Source organism: Pseudophryne corroboree, chromosome 9 (assembly GCF_028390025.1).
Source record: "Pseudophryne corroboree isolate aPseCor3 chromosome 9, aPseCor3.hap2, whole genome shotgun sequence".
Classification (NCBI taxonomy): Eukaryota; Metazoa; Chordata; class Amphibia; order Anura; family Myobatrachidae; genus Pseudophryne; species Pseudophryne corroboree.
The window spans coordinates 459,784,338-459,804,291 of record NC_086452.1 but is presented as its reverse complement, the minus strand read 5'-3'; the positions used below and the strand labels follow the sequence as shown (position 1 = coordinate 459,804,291).

Genomic DNA, 19,954 nt, shown 5'->3' with positions numbered 1-19,954 from the left:
TTACACTGACCTCCATACTACACCTTATATTACACCAACCTCCATACTACACCTTATATTACACTGACCTCCATACTACACCTTATATTACACCAACCCCTATATTACATCTTACATCTGCCTACCATACTACACCTTATATTACACTGACCTCCATACTACACCTTATATTACACCAACCCCTATATTACAACTTACAACTGCCTACCATACTACACCTTATATTACACTGACCTCCATACTACACCTTATATTACACTGACCTCTTTATTACACATTATATTACACTGACCTCCGTACTACACCTTATATTACACCAACCCCTATATTACGTCTTACATCTGCCTACCATGCTACACCGTATATTACACCGACCTCCATACTACACCTTATATTACACCAACCCTTATATTACATCTTACATCTGCCTACCATACTACACCTTATTTCTCTATCGTCCTAGTGGATGCTGGGGTTCCTGAAAGGACCATGGGGAATAGCGGCTCCGCAGGAGACAGGGCACAAAAAGTAAAGCTTTAGGATCAGGTGGTGTGCACTGGCTCCTCCCCCTATGACCCTCCTCCAAGCCTCAGTTAGATTTTTGTGCCCGGCCGAGAAGGGTGCAATCTAGGTGGCTCTCCTAAAGAGCTGCTTAGAAAAGTTTAGCTTAGGTTTTTTATTTTACAGTGAGTCCTGCTGGCAACAGGATCACTGCAACGAGGGACTTAGGGGAGAAGAAGTGAACTCACCTGCGTGCAGGATGGATTGGCTTCTTGGCTACTGGACATTAGCTCCAGAGGGACGATCACAGGTACAGCCTGGATGGTCACCGGAGCCTCGCCGCCGGCCCCCTTGCAGATGCTGAAACGAGAAGAGGTCCAGAATCGGCGGCAGAAGACTCCTCAGTCTTCTTAAGGTAGCGCACAGCACTGCATCTGTGCGCCATTTTCCTCTCAGCACACTTCACACGGCAGTCACTGAGGGTGCAGGGCGCTGGGAGGGGGGCGCCCTGGGAGGCAAATGAAAACCTTTTTTGGCTAAAAATACCTCACATATAGCCTCCGGGGGCTATATGGAGATATTTAACCCCTGCCAGAATCCGTTAAGAGCGGGAGACGAGGCCGCCGAAAAAGGGGCGGGGCCTATCTCCTCAGCACACAGCGCCATTTTCCCTCACAGAAAGGCTGGAGGGAAGGCTCCCAGGCTCTCCCCTGCACTGCACTACAGAAACAGGGTTAAAACAGAGAGGGGGGGCACTAATTTGGCGTTAGAAATATATAAAAGATGCTATAAGGGAAAACACTTATATAAGGTTGTCCCTATATAATTATAGCGTTTTTGGTGTGTGCTGGCAAACTCTCCCTCTGTCTCTCCAAAGGGCTAGTGGGTCCTGTCCTCTATCAGAGCATTCCCTGTGTGTGTGCTGTGTGTCGGTACGTGTGTGTCGACATGTATGAGGACGATGTTGGTGAGGAGGCGGAGCAATTGCCTGTAATGGTGATGTCACTCTCTAGGGAGTCGACACCGGAATGGATGGCTTATTTAGGGAATTACGTGATAATGTCAACACGCTGCAAGGTCGGTTGACGACATGAGACGGCCGACAAACAATTAGTACCGGTCCAGACGTCTCAGAAACACCGTCAGGGGTTTTAAAACGCCCGTTTACTTTAGTCGGTCGACACAGACACGGACACTGAATCCAGTGTCGACGGTGAATAAACAAACGTATTCCTTATTAGGGCCACACGTTAAGGGCAATGAAGGAGGTGTTACATATTTCTGATACTACAAGTACCACAAAAGAGGGTATTATGTGGGATGTGAAAAAACTACCGTAGTTTTTCCTGAATCAGATAAATTAAATGAAGTGTGTGATGATGCGTGGGTTCCCCCCGATAGAAAATATGGGCGGTATACCCTTTCCCGCCAGAAGTTAGGGCGCGTTGGGAAACACCCCTTAGGGTGGATAAGGCGCTCACACGCTTATCAGAACAAGTGGCGGTACCGTCTATAGATAGGGCCGTCCTCAAGGAGCCAGCTGACAGGAGGCTGGAAAAATATCATAAAAAGTATATACACACATACTGGTGTTATACTGCGACCAGCGATCGCCTCAGCCTGGATGTGCAGAGCTGGGGTGGCTTGGTCGGATTCCCTGACTAAAAATATTGATACCCTTGACAGGGACAGTATTTTATTGACTATAGAGCATTTAAAGGATGTATTTCTATATATGCGAGATGCACAGAGGGATATTTGCACTCTGGCATCAAGAGTAAGTGCGATGTCCATATCTGCCAGAAGATGTTTATGGACACGACAGTGGTCAGGTGATGCAGATTCCAAACGGCACAAAGGTGTATTGCCGTATAAAGGAAGAGGAGTTATTTGGGGTCGGTCCATCGGACCTGGTGGCCAGGGCAACTGCTGGAAAATCCACCGTTTTTACCCTAAGTCACATCTCTGCAGAAAAAGACACCGTCTTTTCAGCTTCAGTCCTTTCGTCCCTATAAGAGTCATATCTGCCCAGGGATAGAGGAAAGGGAAGAAGACTGCAGCAGGCAGCCCATTCCCAGGAACAGAAGCGTTCCACCGCTTCTGACAAGCTCTCAGCATGACGCTGAGACCGTACAGGACCCCTGGATCCTACAAGTAGTATTCCAGGGGTACAGTTTGGAATGTCGAGACGTTTCCCCTGCGCAGGCTCCTGAAGTCTGCTTTACCAAGGTCTCCCTCCGACAAGGAGGCAGTATGGGAAAAAATTCACGAGCTGTATTCCCAGCAGGTGATAATTAAATTACCCCTCCTACAACAAGAAAAGGGGTATTATTCCACACTATATTGTGGTACTGAAGCCAGAAGGCTAGGTGAGACCTATTCTAAATCTAAAAAAAAAAAAATTTTTGAACACTTACAAAGGTTCAAATCAAGATGGAGTCACTCAGAGCAGTGATAACGAACCGGGAAGAAGGGGACTATCTGGTGTCCCGAGACATCAGGGATGCTTACCTCCATGTCCCAAATTTGCCCTTATCACTAAGGGTACCTCAGGTTCGTGGTACAGAACTGTCACTATCAGTTTCTGACGCTGCCGTTTGGATTGTCTACGGCACCCCGGGTCTTTACCAAGGTAATGGCCGAAATGATGGTTCTTCTTCGAAGAAAAGGCGTCTTAATTATCCCTTACTTGGACGATCTCCTGATAAGGGCAAAGTCCAGGGAACAGTTGGAGGTCGGAGTAGCACTATCTCGGATACTGTTACAACAGCAGGGGTGGATTCTAAATATTCCAAAATCGCAGCTGATCCCGACAACAAGTCTCCTGTGCTTAGGGATGATTCTGGACACAGTCCAGAAAAAGGTGTTTCTCCCGGAAGAGAAAGCCAGGGAGTTATCCGAGGTAGTCAGGAACCTCCTAAAATCAGTGCATCATTGCACAAGGGCCATGGTAAAAAAAATGGTGACTTCCTTCGAAGCAATTCCAGTCGGCAGATTTCATGCAAGAACTTTTCAGTGGGATCTGCTGGACAAATGGTCCGGATCGCATCTTCAGATGCATCAGCGGATAACCCTATATCCAAGGACAAGGGTGTCTCTCCTGTGGTGGTTACAGAGTGCTCATCTTCTAGAGGGCCGCAGATTCGGCATTCAGTTTTGGATGTTGGTGACCACGGAGGCCAGCCCGAGAGGCTGGGGAGCAGTCACACAAGGAAAAAATTTCCAGGGAGTGTGATCAAGTCTGGAGATTTTTCTCCACATAAATATAGCTAAGGGTAAATTTATAATGCTCTAAGCTTAGCAAGACCTCTGCTTCAAGGTCAGCCGGTATTGATCCAGTGGGATAAAACATCACGGCAGTCGCCCACGTAAATAGACAGGGCGGCACAAGAAGCAGGAGGGCAGTGGCAAAAACTGCAAGGACTTTTCGCTGGGCGGAAAATCATGTGATAGCACTGTCAGCAGTGTTTCATTCCGGGAATGGAAACTGGGAAGCAGACTTCCCCAGTAGGCACGACCTCCACCCGGCAGAGTGGGAACTTCATGGGGAAGTTTTCCACATAATTGTAAACCGTTGGGAATTACCAAAGGTGGACATGATGGCGTCCCGTCTGAACAAAAAACGGGACAGGTATTGCGCCAGGTTAAGAGACCCTCAGGCAATAGCTGTGGACGTTCTGGTAACACCGTGGGTGTACCAGTCGGTGTATGTGTTCCATCCTCTGCTTTTCATACCTAAGGTACTGAGAATTATAAGACGTAGAGGAGTAAGAACTATACTCATGGCTCCGGATTGGCCAAGAAGGACTTGGTACCTGGAACTTCAAGAGATGCTCACAGAGGACTTATGGTCTCTGCCGCTAAGAAGGGACTTGTTTCAACAAGTACCATGTCTGTTCCAAGACTTACCGCAGCTGCGTTTGACGGCATGGCGGTGGAACGCCGGATCCTAAGGGAAAAGGCATTCAGGAAGAGGTCATTCATACCCTGGTCAAAGCCAGAAAGGAGGTGACCGCACAACATTATCACCACATGTGGCGAAAATATGTTGCGTGGTGTGAGGCCAGGAAGGCCCCACGAAGAAATTTCAACTCGGTCGATTCCTGCATTTCTTGCAAACAGGAGTGTCTATGGGCCTCAAATTGGGGTCCATTAAGGTTCAAATTTCGGCCCTGTCGATTTTTCTTCCAGAAAGAATTGGCTTCAGTTCCTGAAGTCCAGAAGTTTGTCAAGGGAGTATTGCATATACAACCCCCTTTTGTGCCTCCAGTGGCACTGTGGGATCTCAACGTAGTTCTGGGATTCCTCAAAACACATTGGTTTAAAACCAGTCAAATCTGTGGATTTGAAGCATCTCACATGAAAAGTGACCATGCTCTTGGCCCTGGCCTGGACCAGGCGAGTGTCAAATTGGTGGTTTTTTTCTCAAAAAAGCCATATCTGTTTGTCCATTCGGACAGGGCAGAGCTGCGGACTCGTCCCCAGTTCTCTCCCTAAGGTGGTGTCAGTGTTTCACCTGAACCAGCTTATTGTGGTGCCTTGCACCTACTAGGGACTTGGAGGACTCCAAGTTGCTAGATGTTGTCACGGCCCTGAAAATATGTTTCCAGGACGGCTGGAGTCAGGAAAACTGACTTGCTGTTATCCTGTATGCACCCAAAAAAAAAACTGGGTGCTCTTGCTTCTAAGCAGACTATTGCTAGTTGGATGTGTAATACAATTCAGCTTGCACATTCTGTGGCAGGCCTGCCACAGCCAAAATATGTAAATGCCCATTCCACAAGGAAGGTGGGCTCATCTTGGGCGGCTGCCCGAGGGGTCTCGGCTTTACAACTTTGCCGAGCGGCTATTTAGTCAGGGGCAAACACGTTTGTAAAATCCTACAAATTTGATACCCTGGCTAAGGAGGACCTGGAGTTCTCTCATTCGGTGCTGCAGAGTCATCCGCACTCTCCCGCCCGTTTGGGAGCTTTGGTATTATCCCCATGGTCCTTTCAGGAACCCCAGCATCCACTAGGACGATAGAGAAAATAAGAATTTACTTACCGATAATTCTATTTCTCGGAGTCCGTAGTGGATGCTGGGCGCCCATCCCAAGTGCGGATTATCTGCATTACTTGTACATAGTTACAAAAATCGGGTTATTATTGTTGTGAGCCATCTTTTCAGAGGCTCCGCTGTTATCATACTGTTAACTGGGTTCAGATCACAGGTTGTACAGTGTGATTGGTGTGGCTGGTATGAGTCTTACCCGGGATTCATAAATCCTTCCTTATTGTGTACGCTCGTCCGGGCACAGTACCTAACTGAGGCTTGGAGGAGGGTCATAGGGGGAGGAGCCAGTGCACACCACCTGATCCTAAAGCTTTACTTTTTGTGCCCTGTCTCCTGCGGAGCCGCTATTCCCCATGGTCCTTTCAGGAACCCCAGCATCCACTACGGACTCCGAGAAATAGAATTATCGGTAAGTAAATTCTTATTATTACACTGACCTCCATACTACACCTTATATTACACTGACCTCCATACTACACCTTATATTACACCAACCCCTATATTACATCTTACATCTGCCTACCATACAACACCTTATATTACACTGACCTCCGTACTACACCTTATATTACACCAACCCCTATATTACACCTTACAACTGCCTACCATACTACACCTTATATTACACTGACCTCCATACTACACCTTATATTACACTGACCTCCATACTATACCTTATATTACACTGACCTCCATACTACACCTTATATTACACTGACCTCCATACTACACCTTATTACGTCTTATTACCCCTATATTACGTCTTATATCTGACTACCATACTACACCGTATATTGGGGGTCATTCCGAGTTGTTCGCTCGTTGCCGATTTTCGCAACGGAGCGATTAATGCGAAAATGCGCATGGTACACAGTGCGCATGCGCTAAGTATTTTAGCTGAAAACTTAGTAGATTTACTCACGGCACAACAAACAATTTTCATCGTTGAAGTGATCGGAGTGTGATTGACAGGAAGTGGGTGTTTCTGGGTGGATAATCAGCGTTTTCACGGCGTTTGCGGAAAAACGCAGGCGTGCCAGGGAAAAACGCGGGAGTGGCTGGAGAAACGGGGGAGTGTCTGGGCGAACGCTGGGTGAGTTTGTGACGTCAAACCAGGAACGAAAAGAACTGAGCTGGTCGCAATGGCAGAGTAAGTCTGAAGCTACTCAGAAACTGCGGGGTAATCGTTACGAGAAAATTAGCGAATCTTTCGTTCGCAATTCTGCTATGCTAAGATACACTCCCAGTAGGCGGCGGCTTAGCGTGTGCAATGCTGCTAAAAGCAGCTAGCGAGCGAACAACTCGGAATCACCCCCATTACACCGACCTCCATACTACACCTTATATTACACCAACCCTTATATTACATCTTACATCTGCCTACCATACTACACCTTATATTACACTGACCTTCATACTACATCTTATATTACACTGACCTCCATATTACACATTATATTACACTGACCTCCATACTACACCTTATATTACACCAACCCCTATATTACACCTTATATCACACTGACTTCCATACTACACCTTATATTACACCAACCCCTATATTACATCTTACATCTGCCTACCATACTACACCTTATATTACACCGACCTCCATACTACACCTTATATTACACCAACCCCTATATTACATCTTACATCTGCCTACCATACTACACCTTTTATTACACCGACTCCTATATTACATCTTATATCACACTGCCTCCATACTACACCTTATATTACACCAACCCCTATATTACATCTTATATCTACCTACCATACTACACCTTATATTACACCGACCCCTATATTACATCTTATATCACACTGCCTACCATACTACACCTTATATTACACCAACCCCTATATTACATATTACATCTGCCTACCATACTACGCCTTATATTACACTGACCTCCATACTACACCTTATATTACACGACCTCCATACTACACCTTATATTACACCAACCCCTATACTATACCTTATATTACACTGTCCTCCATTCTACACCTTATATCACACTGACCTCCATACTACACCTTATATCACACTGACCTCCATACTACACCTTATAATACACCAACCCCTATATTACATCTTACATCTGCCTACCATAGTACACCTTATATTACACTTACCTCCATACTACACCTTATATTACACCAACCCCTATATTACAACTTATATTACACTGACCTCCATACTACACCTTATATTACACTGCCTACCATACTACACCTTATATTACACTGACCCCTATATTACATCTTATACCACACTGACCTCCATACTACACCTTATATTACACTGACCTCCATACTACACCTTATATTACACCAACCCTTATATTACATCTTACATCTGCCTACCATAGTACACCTTATATTACACTTACCTCCATACTACACCTTATATTACACCAACCCCTATATTACAACTTATATTACACTGACCTCCATACTACACCTTATATTACACTGCCTACCATACTACACCTTATATTACACTGACCCCTATATTACATCTTATACCACACTGACCTCCATACTACACCTTATATTACACTGACCTCCATACTACACCTTATATTACACTGACCCCCATACTACACCTTATATTACACCAACCCCTATATTACATCTTACATCTGCCTACCATACTACACCTTATATTACACCAACCCCTATACTGCACTTTATATTACACTGCCTACCATACTACACCTTATATTACACCGACCCCTATATTACATCTTATCACACTGACCTCCATACTACACCTTATATTACATCAACCCCTATATTACGTCTTATATCTGCCTACCATACTACACCGTATATTACACCGACCTCCATACTACACCTTATATTACACTGACCTCCATACTACACATTATATTACACCGACCTCCATACTACACCTTATATTACACCAACCCCTATATTACACCTTATATTACACTGACCTCCATACTACACCTTATACTACACTGCCTACCATACTACACCTTATATTACTCCGACCCCCATACTACACCTTATATCACACTGCCTACCATACTACACCTTATATTACACTGACCCCCATACTACACCTTATATTACACCAACCCCTATATTACACCTTATATTACACTGTCCTCCATACTACACCTTATATTACATCGACCTCCATACTACACCTTATATTACACCAACCCCTATACTACACCTTATATTACACTGACCTCCATACTACACCTTATATTACACTGCCCACCATATTACACCGACCCCTATATTACACCTTATATCACACTGCCTACCATACTACACCTTATATTACACTGACCCCCATACTACACCTTATATTACACCAACCTCCATACTACACCTTATATTACACTGACCTCCATACTACACCTTATATTACACTGACCCCCATACTACACCTTATATTACACCAACCCCTATATTACATCTTACATCTGCCTACCATACTACACCTTATATTACACTGACCTCCATACCACACCTTATATTACACTGCCTACCATACTACACCTTATATTACACTGACCCCCATACTACACCTTATATTACACCGACCTCCATACTACACCTTATATTACACCGACCTCCATACTACACCTTATATTACACCAACCCCTATACTACACCTTATATTACACTGTCCTCCATACTACACCTTATATTACATCGACCTCCATACTACATCTTATATTACATCGACCTCCATACTACACCTTATATTACACTGACCTCCATACTACACCTTATATTACACCGACCCGTATATTACACCTTATATCACACTGCCTACCATACTACACCTTATATTACACTGACCCCCATACTACACCTTATATTACACTGACCTCCATGCTACACCTTATATTACACTGACCTCCATACTACACCTTATATTACACCATCCTCCATACTACACCTTATATTACACTAACCTCCATACTACACCTTATATTACACTGACCTCCATACTACACCTTATATTACACTGACCACCATACTACACCTTATATTACACCGACCTCCATACTACACCTTATATTACACTGCCCACCATACTACACCTTATATCACACAGTCCCCCACACTATACTGTATTTCACTGACCCCCCATGTCATAACATATACATTATGTGTAGAGACATATATATATTTTATAGTGTGTAAGATGGGATCAGGTCTAGTTTCCCTGAGGGGATCCGGTCTTTAGATCAACAGTAAGTAGGTCGACATGGTGTCTAGGTCGACAGAGACTCTAGGTCGACATGTTCTATGTCGACATGACAAAAGGTCGACATGAGTTTTTAAAAAAAAATCATTTTACTTTTTCGTACTTTATGATCCACGTGGACTACAATTGGGAACGGTAACCTTCGCTCGCCATGAGAGGGGACACGGTGCCCTAATTGGGGTTCTCAGTCACTGTACAGAGAAAATGACACCAAATAAAGTAAAAAAAACTCATGTCAACCTTTTCTCATGTCGATCTAGTACATGTCTATCTAGAGTCCCTGGCGACCTAGAAACCAAGTCGATCTACTTACTGTCGACCAATAGTGGTCGACCTAGACACTGTCGACCTAAGTCTAATCTACCTAACATACCACACCCTCCCTGAGCTGCTGATTGGTGGGTTTTGCAGCAGATGAATTGTGTCTTCGTTGTGTTTCCAATACAGTGACAGTCCCCACAGCGAGCCGGGCGCTATTGATGAGGTGGACCATGATAACGGCACGGAGCCCCACACAAGCGATGAAGGTGAGTAATCCGCCTCACAACTAATGATGGTGAAGACCGTGTACAAGCTGCACACTCCGGGGTTGTGTGTAACTGAGCCCCTTGTTGTTGTGTGGTTTGTATTCGGCCTGTAGTGCGTGTATCCCTGATTCCACTATAAGGTGGGAGATGGAGGGAGATGGAGAAGGTGGGGGATGGAGGGAGATGGAGAAGGTGGGGGATGGAGGGAGATGGAGAAGGTGGGGGATGGAGGGAGATGGAGAAGGTAGGGGATGGAGGGAGATGGAGAAGGTGGGGGATGGAGGGAGATGGAGAAGGTGGGGGATGGAGGGAGATGGAGAAGGTGGGGGATGGAGGGAGATGGAGAAGGTGGGGGATGGAGGGAGATGGAGAAGGTAGGGGATGGAGGGAGATGGAGAAGGTGGGGGATGGAGGGAGATGGAGAAGGTGGGGGATGGAGGGAGATGGAGAAGGTGGGGGATGGAGGGAGATGGAGAAGGTGGGGGATGGAGGGAGATGGAGAAGGTGGGGGATGGAGGGAGATGGAGAAGGTGGGGGATGGAGGGAGATGGAGAAGGTGGGGGATGGAGGGAGATGGAGAAGGTGGGGGATGGAGGGAGATGGAGAAGGTAGGGGATGGAGGGAGATGGAGAAGGTGGGGGATGGAGGGAGATGGAGAAGGTAGGGGATGGAGGGAGATGGAGAAGGTGGGGGATGGAGGGAGATGGAGAAGGTGGGGGATGGAGGGAGATGGAGAAGGTGGGGGATGGAGGGAGATGGAGAAGGTGGGGGATGGAGGGAGATGGAGAAGGTGGGGGATGGAGGGAGATGGAGAAGGTGGGGGATGGAGGGAGATGGAGAAGGTGGGGGATGGAGGGAGATGGAGAAGGTGGCGGATGGAGGGAGATGGAGAAGGTGGGGGATGGAGGGAGATGGAGAAGGTGGCGGATGGAGGGAGATGGAGAAGGTAGGGGATGGAGGGAGATGGAGAAGGTGGGGGATGGAGGGAGATGGAGAAGGTGGGGGATGGAGGGAGATGGAGAAGGTGGGGGATGGAGGGAGATGGAGAAGGTGGGGGATGGAGGGAGATGGAGAAGGTGGGGGATGGAGGGAGATGGAGAAGGTGGGGGATGGAGGGAGATGGAGAAGGTGGGGGATGGTGGGAGATGGAGAAGGTGGGGGATGGAGGGAGATGGAGAAGGTGGGGGATGGAGGGAGATGGAGAAGGTGGGGGATGGAGGGAGATGGAGAAGGTAGGGGATGGAGGGAGATGAAGAAGGTGGGGGATGGTGGGAGATGGAGAAGGTGGCGGATGGAGGGAGATGGAGAAGGTGGGGGATGGAGGGAGATGGAGAAGGTGGGGGATGGAGGGAGATGGAGAAGGTGGGGGATGGTGGGAGATGGAGAAGGTGGCGGATGGAGGGAGATGGAGAAGGTGGGGGATGGAGGGAGATGGAGAAGGTGGGGGATGGAGGGAGATGGAGAAGTTGGGGGATGGAGGGAGATGGAGAAGGTAGGGGATGGAGGGAGATGAAGAAGGTGGGGGATGGAGGGAGATGGAGAAGGTGGGGGATGGAGGGAGATGGAGAAGGTGGGGGATGGAGGAAGATGGAGAAGGTGGGGGATGGAGGGAGATGGAGAAGGTAGGGGATGGAGGGAGATGGAAAAGGTGGGGGATGGAGGGAGATGGAGAAGGTGGGGGATGGTGGGAGATGGAGAAGGTGGCGGATGGAGGGAGATGGAGAAGGTGGGGGATGGAGGGAGATGGAGAAGGTGGGGGATGGACAAGGTCCTCTAGTGGTCACATTGTAGCATGCAGTCTGAGCTTTACGTACTAAACAATGAGGCCCTTCCCACGTGTGTCGCATTACACTGTTTTATCTGTGTGTTATTGTGGCGTGTGAGCCCTATAATCACTAACAAGACACCTTTGTTTCCTGTGCCCCTAGAGGTGGAGCAGATTGAAGCCATCGCAAAGTTTGACTACATGGGGCGCACACCCCGGGAACTGTCCTTTAAGAAGGGGGCGTCGCTGCTCCTGTATCACCGAGCCTCGGAGGACTGGTGGGAGGGGCGTCACAATGGGGTGGATGGCCTAATTCCACATCAGTACATTGTGGTCCAAGATCTGTGAGTACATGGTCCTAGCAAATCCATTGCTCTTGTCTGTGAGTACATGCTCCTAGCAAATCCATTGCTCTTGTCTGTGAGTACATGCTCCTAGCAAATCCATTGCTCTTGTCTGTGAGTACATGCTCCTAGCAAATCCATTGCTCTTGTCTGTGAGTACATGCTCCTAGCAAATCCATTGCTCTTGTCTGTGAGTACATGACCCTAGCAAATCCATTGCTCTTGTCTGTAAGTACATGCTCCTAGCAAATCCATTGCTCTTGTCTGTGAGTACATGACCCTAGCAAATCCATTGCTCTTGTCTGTAAGTACATGGTCCTAGCAAATCCATTGCTCTTGTCTGTGAGTACATGGGGGGGTCATTCTGAGTTGATCGCTCGCTAGCTGTTTTTAGCAGCCGTGCAAACGCATAGTCGCCGCCCACAGGGGAGTGTATTTTAGCTTTGCAAGTGTTCGAATGCCCGTGTAGAAGAGCGCCTGCAAAAACATTTTGTGCAGTTTCTGAGTTGCCCAGAACTTACTCAGCCGCTGCGATCACATCAGCCTGTCTGGTCCCGGAATTGACGTCAGACACCCGCCCTGCACACGCATGAATTCGCCTGCATTTTTCCAACCACTCCCAGGAAACGGTCAGTTGCCACCCACAAACGCCTTCTTCCTGTCAATCTCCTTGCGATTGGCTGAGTGAATGGATTCTTCGTTAAATCCATCGCTCAGCAACGATCCGCTTTGTACCCGTACAATGCGCCTGCGCATTGCGGTGCGTACGCATGCGCAGTAGTGACCTTATCACTGCGCTGCGAAAAACGGCAGCGTGCGATCAACTCGGAATGACCCCCACTGTCCTAGCAAATCCATTGCTCTTGTCTGTGAGTACATGCTCCTAGCAAATCCATTGCTCTGAGGACCGATTGTTGCTCCTGCCCATTCATTATCACTGCTCTGTAGTAACACTCTGGTCTCTTTGTGAACAGCCTGCGTCACCCTGCAACCTGCACCTCACTGTAACCCCTCCGTGACGCTGGCGTTGTGATCTCTCTTACTATAGCGACGATGCGTTCTCAGACAGCCTGAGTCAGAAAGCAGACAGCGAGGCCAGCAGCGGGCCCCTACTGGATGACAAGTCCTCCTCTAAGAATGATATCCAGTCGCCCATCGAGCACTTGCAGGAATACAGCTTCGCCGGAGTGTTGGGCAGGTGTGTCATTTGTTACTAACATTTATCTGTACATGCCAGCATGCTCCGCAGTACTGCGTAATAGAGGAAGACTCAGTAATGGAATAAGACGGGGTATTAGCAGACAGACAGAGCTGTATGAGAGCGCCGCTCGTAGCTGACAATCTATGGGAACATAGGAGTTAGATCCACCAGGATAAGGGTCACATTGTACATACTGCACATACATAAGTGATCCAGGCAGGCAGCAATGTCAGTATGGAGGCTTGTAGGTAGGTTGCGTGGGTATAGAACAACAAATGTACGTTTGAGTGATAATGGGCTCGGTGAGTAAGAGCAATGACAGCTTGGTCAGATAGGGATGATGGTGACGGCTCGGTCAGATAGGGGTGGTGATGGCTCGGTGAGTAAGGACGATGACGGCTTGGTCAGATAGGGGTGGTGGCAGCTTCGTGAGTAAGGACGATGACGGCTTGGTCAGATAGGGGTGGTGATGGCTCGGTGAGTAAGGACGATGACGGCTTGGTCAGATAGGGGTGGTGGCAGCTTCGTGAGTAAGGACGATGACGGCTTGGTCAGATAGGGGTGGTGACGGCTTGGTGAGTAGGAACAGTGATGGCTTGGTCAGATAAGGATGTTAACTGTTCGTGAGTAAGGACTATGATGGCTTGGTCAGATAGGGGTGGTGACGGCTCGGTGAGTAAGGACGATGACAGCTTGGTCAGATAGGGATGGTGACGGCTAAGTCAGATAGGGGTGGTAACGGCTCGGTGAGTAAGGATGATGGCTTGGTCAGATAGGGTTTGTGACGGCTAAGTTAGATAGGGGTGGTGACGGCTCAGTGAGTAAGGACGATGACAGCTTGGTTAGATAGGGATGGTGACGGCTAAGTCAGATATGGGTGGTAACGGATCAGTGAGTAAGGATGATGATGGCTTGGTCAGATAGGGGAGGTGACAGCTGGGTGAGTAAGGGTGATGACGGCTTGGTCAGATGGGGGGATGGTAGCTCAGTGAATAAGGCCAATGACAGCTTGGTCAGATAGGGGTGGTGACGGCTCGGTGAGTAAGGGCGGTGACGGCTCCGCCAGATAGGGATTGCACATTTAAAAAGACTCAGCATATTGCTTGGTGCAGCATCAAGTCAGGGGGGGGGGGGGGGGGGATTTATCATGCAGTACCTTTATAAAGAGGATAAGCAGAGATGTTGTCCATAGCACCCAATCAGATTGTAGTTATTATGTAGAATACTGGATAAGTGATAGCTAGAACATGATTAGTTGCTATGAGCAACTCCAACACTCATCGTCTATCATTAACTTCCCCCAGAACACGCCTTTATCACAGGTGCTCACCAAGGGGGGCTTCCAGATGTGCCCGCACTGTGTGTAGTATGTGGTAATAGCTAAGGACCAGTAGCCGAGCATCAGCCCTTCTCTCTTTATCGCTTTATTCCAGGGTTAGGCTAAGATCTGACGGAGCGGCCATACCACGCAGGAGGAGTGGGGGGGATAACCACAGTCCACCGCGGCCCCTGGGTCCCTGCATTGACACTCCGCCCCGAGCTGCTGCCTGTCCAAGTAGTCCTCATAAGCTGTCGCTGAGCAGGGGCCGGGTGGACAGCCCTGAAAAGCGGAGAATGGCGACATTCGGAAGCGCTGGAAGCATCAATTACCCGGAGAGAAAGGGCCTACACGAGGTGATATCTCTGCGCTCTGTGACCGGGGGGACAAGGCACAGTAGCCTGGGGGACCACAAGTCCCTGGAGGCAGAGGCTCTGGCTGAGGTAATTACACACGGCTACAGCATGATACACAAGTGATGCAATATACAGATAAACGCCTGTAACTAATACCTGTATAATCACCAGTTCTGATGTCATCACTTCAGTCTTCATTTAGGAACTGTCCATTATTATTATCATCATTTATTTATATGGCGCCGCATGGGATCCACAGCGCCCAATTACAGAGTAAACAAATAAGCAAAACGTGAAGACAGTGACTTACAGTTCAATACAATATAGGACAAGTACAGGGAATATAAACATAGTTGCGTCAGTAAACAGCACTGAAATAAGTATCAGGGAGGCAGAACACTGAGGTATTTGGTGCCATCAAGGGGAGTATTGAAAAGAAGATAGGTTAAGTAAGAGACGTAAAAGCACATGAGGGAAGAGGGCCCTGCTCGTGAGAGCTTACATTCTAAAGGGGAGGGGCACACAGACAGGGGTGACACTGATGGGGTAGACAGTGAGCGTGTTCCACAGAAGGCTTAGGATGAGAGACGGCTGGGTTTGGTGAAGAAGTGGGTCTTGAGCGCCCGTTTGAAGTTTTGTAGCGAGGTGGAGAGTCTGAGGGGGAGAGGTAGAGAATTCCAGAAAAAGGGAGCAGCACGTGAGAAGTCTTGGAGGTAGGAGTGAGAGAAAGTAATCAGAAAACAGGAGAGTCGTTAGCAGAGCGAAGAGGACGGGCGGGAGAGTAAAGGGAGATAAGGTCAGAGATGTAGATGGGAGAGGAGTGGGTGAGTGCTTTGTAAGTGAGTGTGAGAAGCTTGAAATGGATTCTGAAGGGGAAGGGGAGCCAGTGAAGGGCTTGTAGGAGAGGGGAGGCGGACGTAGTGTGTTTGGTGAGGAAGATGAGCCGGGCAGCAGCACTGAGGACAATTTGGAGTGGAAAGAGGTATGTGTCAGGGATGCCAGATAGGAGGAGATTGCAGTAGTCCAGTCTGGAGATTACCAGTGAGTGAATAATGATCTTAGTGGCATCCTGGGTGAGAAAGGGTCTGATCCTGGAGATGTTTTTGAGATGGAAATGGCAGGTTTGCGAGAGGTGCTGAATGTGTGGTTTGAAGGAGAGGGAGGAGTCAAAGATTACTCCAAGATAGCGCACTTGGGGGCTAGAGGAGATAATCATGCCATCTATAGTTAATGATATTGTGGGAGGTGAGTGTCAGGTTCTGTCTAGTTTGTGTTCCCGGAGGGGGCGCTAGTGGGTCAGTGGAGATAGGATGGAGAAAACGAGGAGGCCGGATAGGATTCCTGCGCATGTGCGCTAAGTTGTTTATTAAACAGTTTTAACAGGTAGTAAGGCAGCAGGAATACTTGATGGTAACAGAGGATATGCAATAATGAATAAGTAGTAAAGAAGTTGAAAGTCTTATGGCAAAGTCTGTATGGTATGTAACAATCGATCAGGGGATCGATGTATCGGTGTGGAAACCGATGGTTCCTGGATCATGGAACACAGCAGGGATGATGGTGAGAATAGCAAGCAAGGTAACAATTGCAGGAGACAAGTGTTGAAATCCTCAGTGCAGGTTGAATAACACTGGCAGCTTGCAGGCTGATGAACAGGTGAAGATAGCGAGATGCACCTGAAGGAAAGTCTCTACTGCAGAGGGCTGGAGCACACTGTAGCTGGTAAAGGTATGAAGCTTGATCACAGGTACCCGGGTTGCTGGTGCATGTAGTTCCACAGCAGTACAGGACCAGACTGGAATGTGGAGTAGATTCACAGAGGAACTTGAAGAGGCTTAATCACAAGCACCCAGGTTGCTGGTGCTTGTGGTTCCACAGCAATGCAGGATCAGACTGGAAGGCAGAGTAGGAACTTAGAGGAACTGGAGAACGGAGCCAGCGACACAGGTCAGAGGAATGACATGAAGTCCCAGGCAAGGACTGACTCACCCTGCTGCTCCTGATACACCCCCCGGTCTGCAGGTATTGGCTGGGAGTGAACGGGGAGGTGCGGCCAAGCTCCGGATTGGCCGATGCGAAGGAGCTGATGGAAACTGTCATGGCGGCGCCCATGCCGCGGCCCGGCGGGAACGCGGCGTGCATGCACACCCGCTGACAACAAGAGTGTCCTTAGGCCCAGGATGGCATTTGGCGACAAGGTGACCAGTGGCAGCGAGACATGGGAGCCCCAGACGGAGGCCGCACCGGCGGACAGATGCAGCTGCAGTAAGTCGATTCCTGACAGTACCCCCCCCCCCCCTACCCTTTACGGGTGGGCACCGAACACCCACGTGGCTTGGAAGGATGAGTTCTGTGGAAAACATGGATCAACCTTGGAGCATGGACATCTGTAGCATTTACCCAACTCCTCTCCTCAGGACCATAGCCGGACCAGTCGATAAGGTATTGCAGATGACCGTACCGGCAACGAGAATCCAGAATCTTCTCTATTTCAAACTCAATGCCCCTTTGAGTTCGTACTTTGGGGCCAACGGGAAGAGCTTTTTGGAAACGATTCAGGATCAAGGGTCTAAGGAGAGAGACATGAAAGGCATTAGGTATACGCAAATAAGGAGGCAATCTGAGCTTGTACGCTACAGGACTGATGACTTTGTCAATGGAAAAAGGACCAATAAAGCGTGGTGCAAACTTCATCGATGGCACTCTGAGACGAAGGTTCCGGGTGGAAAGCCAAACCTTATCATTAGGTTTTAGGCTGGGAACTGCACGTCTTTTGCGGTCAGCAAAGAACTTGTAACGGCTTGAGGCCTTTTTAAGGGAAACATGAATTTTCCTCCAAGTAGACGAAAACTGGTTTAGAACAGAAGTGGCTGCAGGAACATCGATGTTTGGTAGATCTTGGAAATCTGGAACACGGGGATGTTGCCCATATACAGCAAAGAACGGGGTGGTCTCCGTGGCAGTATGATAGCGAAAGTTGTGAGCAAATTCAGCCCAGGGAAGCAGGTCTACCCAGTCATCTTGGGAAGAGGAAATATAAAGTCTCAAGAAGGTCTCTAATTCTTGATTCACCCTTTCTGTCCGTCCATTCGTCTGAGGGTGGTAGGCTGACGAAAACTTAAGTTTAACTTGTAGGACAGAACAGAGGGCTCTCCAAAACTTTGCTATGAACTGAACTCCACGGTCAAATATAATTTCAGTAGGCAGTCCATGTAAACGAAAGATCTCCCGTAGGAAGACTTGAGCAAGTTTTGGAGCCGAGGGAAGGCCCTGGAGTGGAACAAAGTGGGCCATTTTGGTAAACCTGTCGACAACTACCCAGATGGTATTGAATCCTTGAGAGGAGGGTAGATCGGAGATGAAGTCCATGGACAGGTGAGACCAGGGACGGCTGGGTATTGATAACGGTTGTAACTGACCTGCCGGAGACTGACGGGGAGTCTTATGCTGGGCACATTTGGGGCAGGATGCCACGAAGTCCTTGATGTCGACCTTCATTTTAGGCCACCAGTAGGTTTCAGACAGGAACTTAAAAGTCTTTAGGACACCAGGATGCCCTGTGAACTTAGACTGATGAGCCCAAGACAACAACTTAGAACGAAGCTCAGCGGAAACAAAAATCTTGCCAGGAGGCGGAACAGGAGTAACTTGAGATGAGGCAAACACAACTGGATTCAAAACGGAATGAGGAACTGGAACGGGAATCTCCTCTTCGGATCCCATAAAACGGGACAGAGCATCAGCTTTGGTATTCTGGGAACCTGGACGGAAATGAAGCTTAAAGTTGAAACGAGAGAAGAACATTGCCCACCAGGCCTGGCGAGGATTAAGACACTGGGCTGCCTTTAAGTAGAGCAGGTTCTTGTGATCCGTGTAGATGTTAAATGGATACTTTGCCCCTTCCAGGAGATACCTCCACTCCTCAAGGACCAGCTTGGTCACCGATGGAGTAATTAGCTTCTGCAGGAAGGCATTTGCGAGAGAAGAACCCACAAGGATGAATCTTCCCATCAACCCCTACTTGGGAGAGAACAGCTCCAACTCCCACTGTAGAAGCATCTACCTCCAACTCGAACGGCTTGTTAATATCTGGTTGTGACAGAACTGGGGCGGACATGAAAGCCTACTTAATTCTCTGAAACGCAGCCAAGGCATCTTCTGACCAGTTGGAATGATCTGCCCCTTTTCGAGTTAAGCTGGTAATAGGAGCAATGAGAGTTGAGAATCCTCTGATGAACTTCCTATAATAATTAGCGAACCCCAAGAACCGCTGAATGGACTTGAGAGTACTCGGAATGGACCAATTAGCAATAGCTTCTAATTTTGTCGAGTCCATCTGGAGATCCGATCCGGAAATTACATACCCCAGGAAGGGTATGGAAGGAACTTCGAAGGTACATTTTGACAACTTGCCGTAGAGACGGTTCTCACGAAGACGTCGGAGGACCTCACGAACTTGTTGGCGATGCGAGGAGAGATCTTGAGAGAAGATAAGGATATCATCCAAGTAGACTACAAGATATTTCTACAAGACATCACAGAAAATTTCGTTAACAAAGTGCTGGAACACTGCTGGGGCATTACTCAACCCGAACGGCATTACTAGGTACTCGTAATGACCAT

At 48.1% G+C, this 19,954-nt stretch overlaps 1 protein-coding gene across 2 annotated transcripts in view; it reads left to right on the top strand.

The window, feature by feature from the left end:
• The window catches only part of SRGAP3 (SLIT-ROBO Rho GTPase activating protein 3), a 181,179-nt gene that overhangs the window by 149,586 nt on the left and 11,639 nt on the right, over positions 1 to 19,954 (top strand). For both annotated transcript variants that reach the window (XM_063941265.1, XM_063941266.1), the window contains exons 18-21: positions 10,268 to 10,347; positions 12,276 to 12,456; positions 13,505 to 13,654; positions 15,091 to 15,418. In XM_063941265.1, coding sequence (XP_063797335.1) covers positions 10,268 to 10,347; positions 12,276 to 12,456; positions 13,505 to 13,654; positions 15,091 to 15,418 — 739 coding nt within the window. The remainder of the gene's footprint in view (positions 1 to 10,267; positions 10,348 to 12,275; positions 12,457 to 13,504; positions 13,655 to 15,090; positions 15,419 to 19,954) is intronic.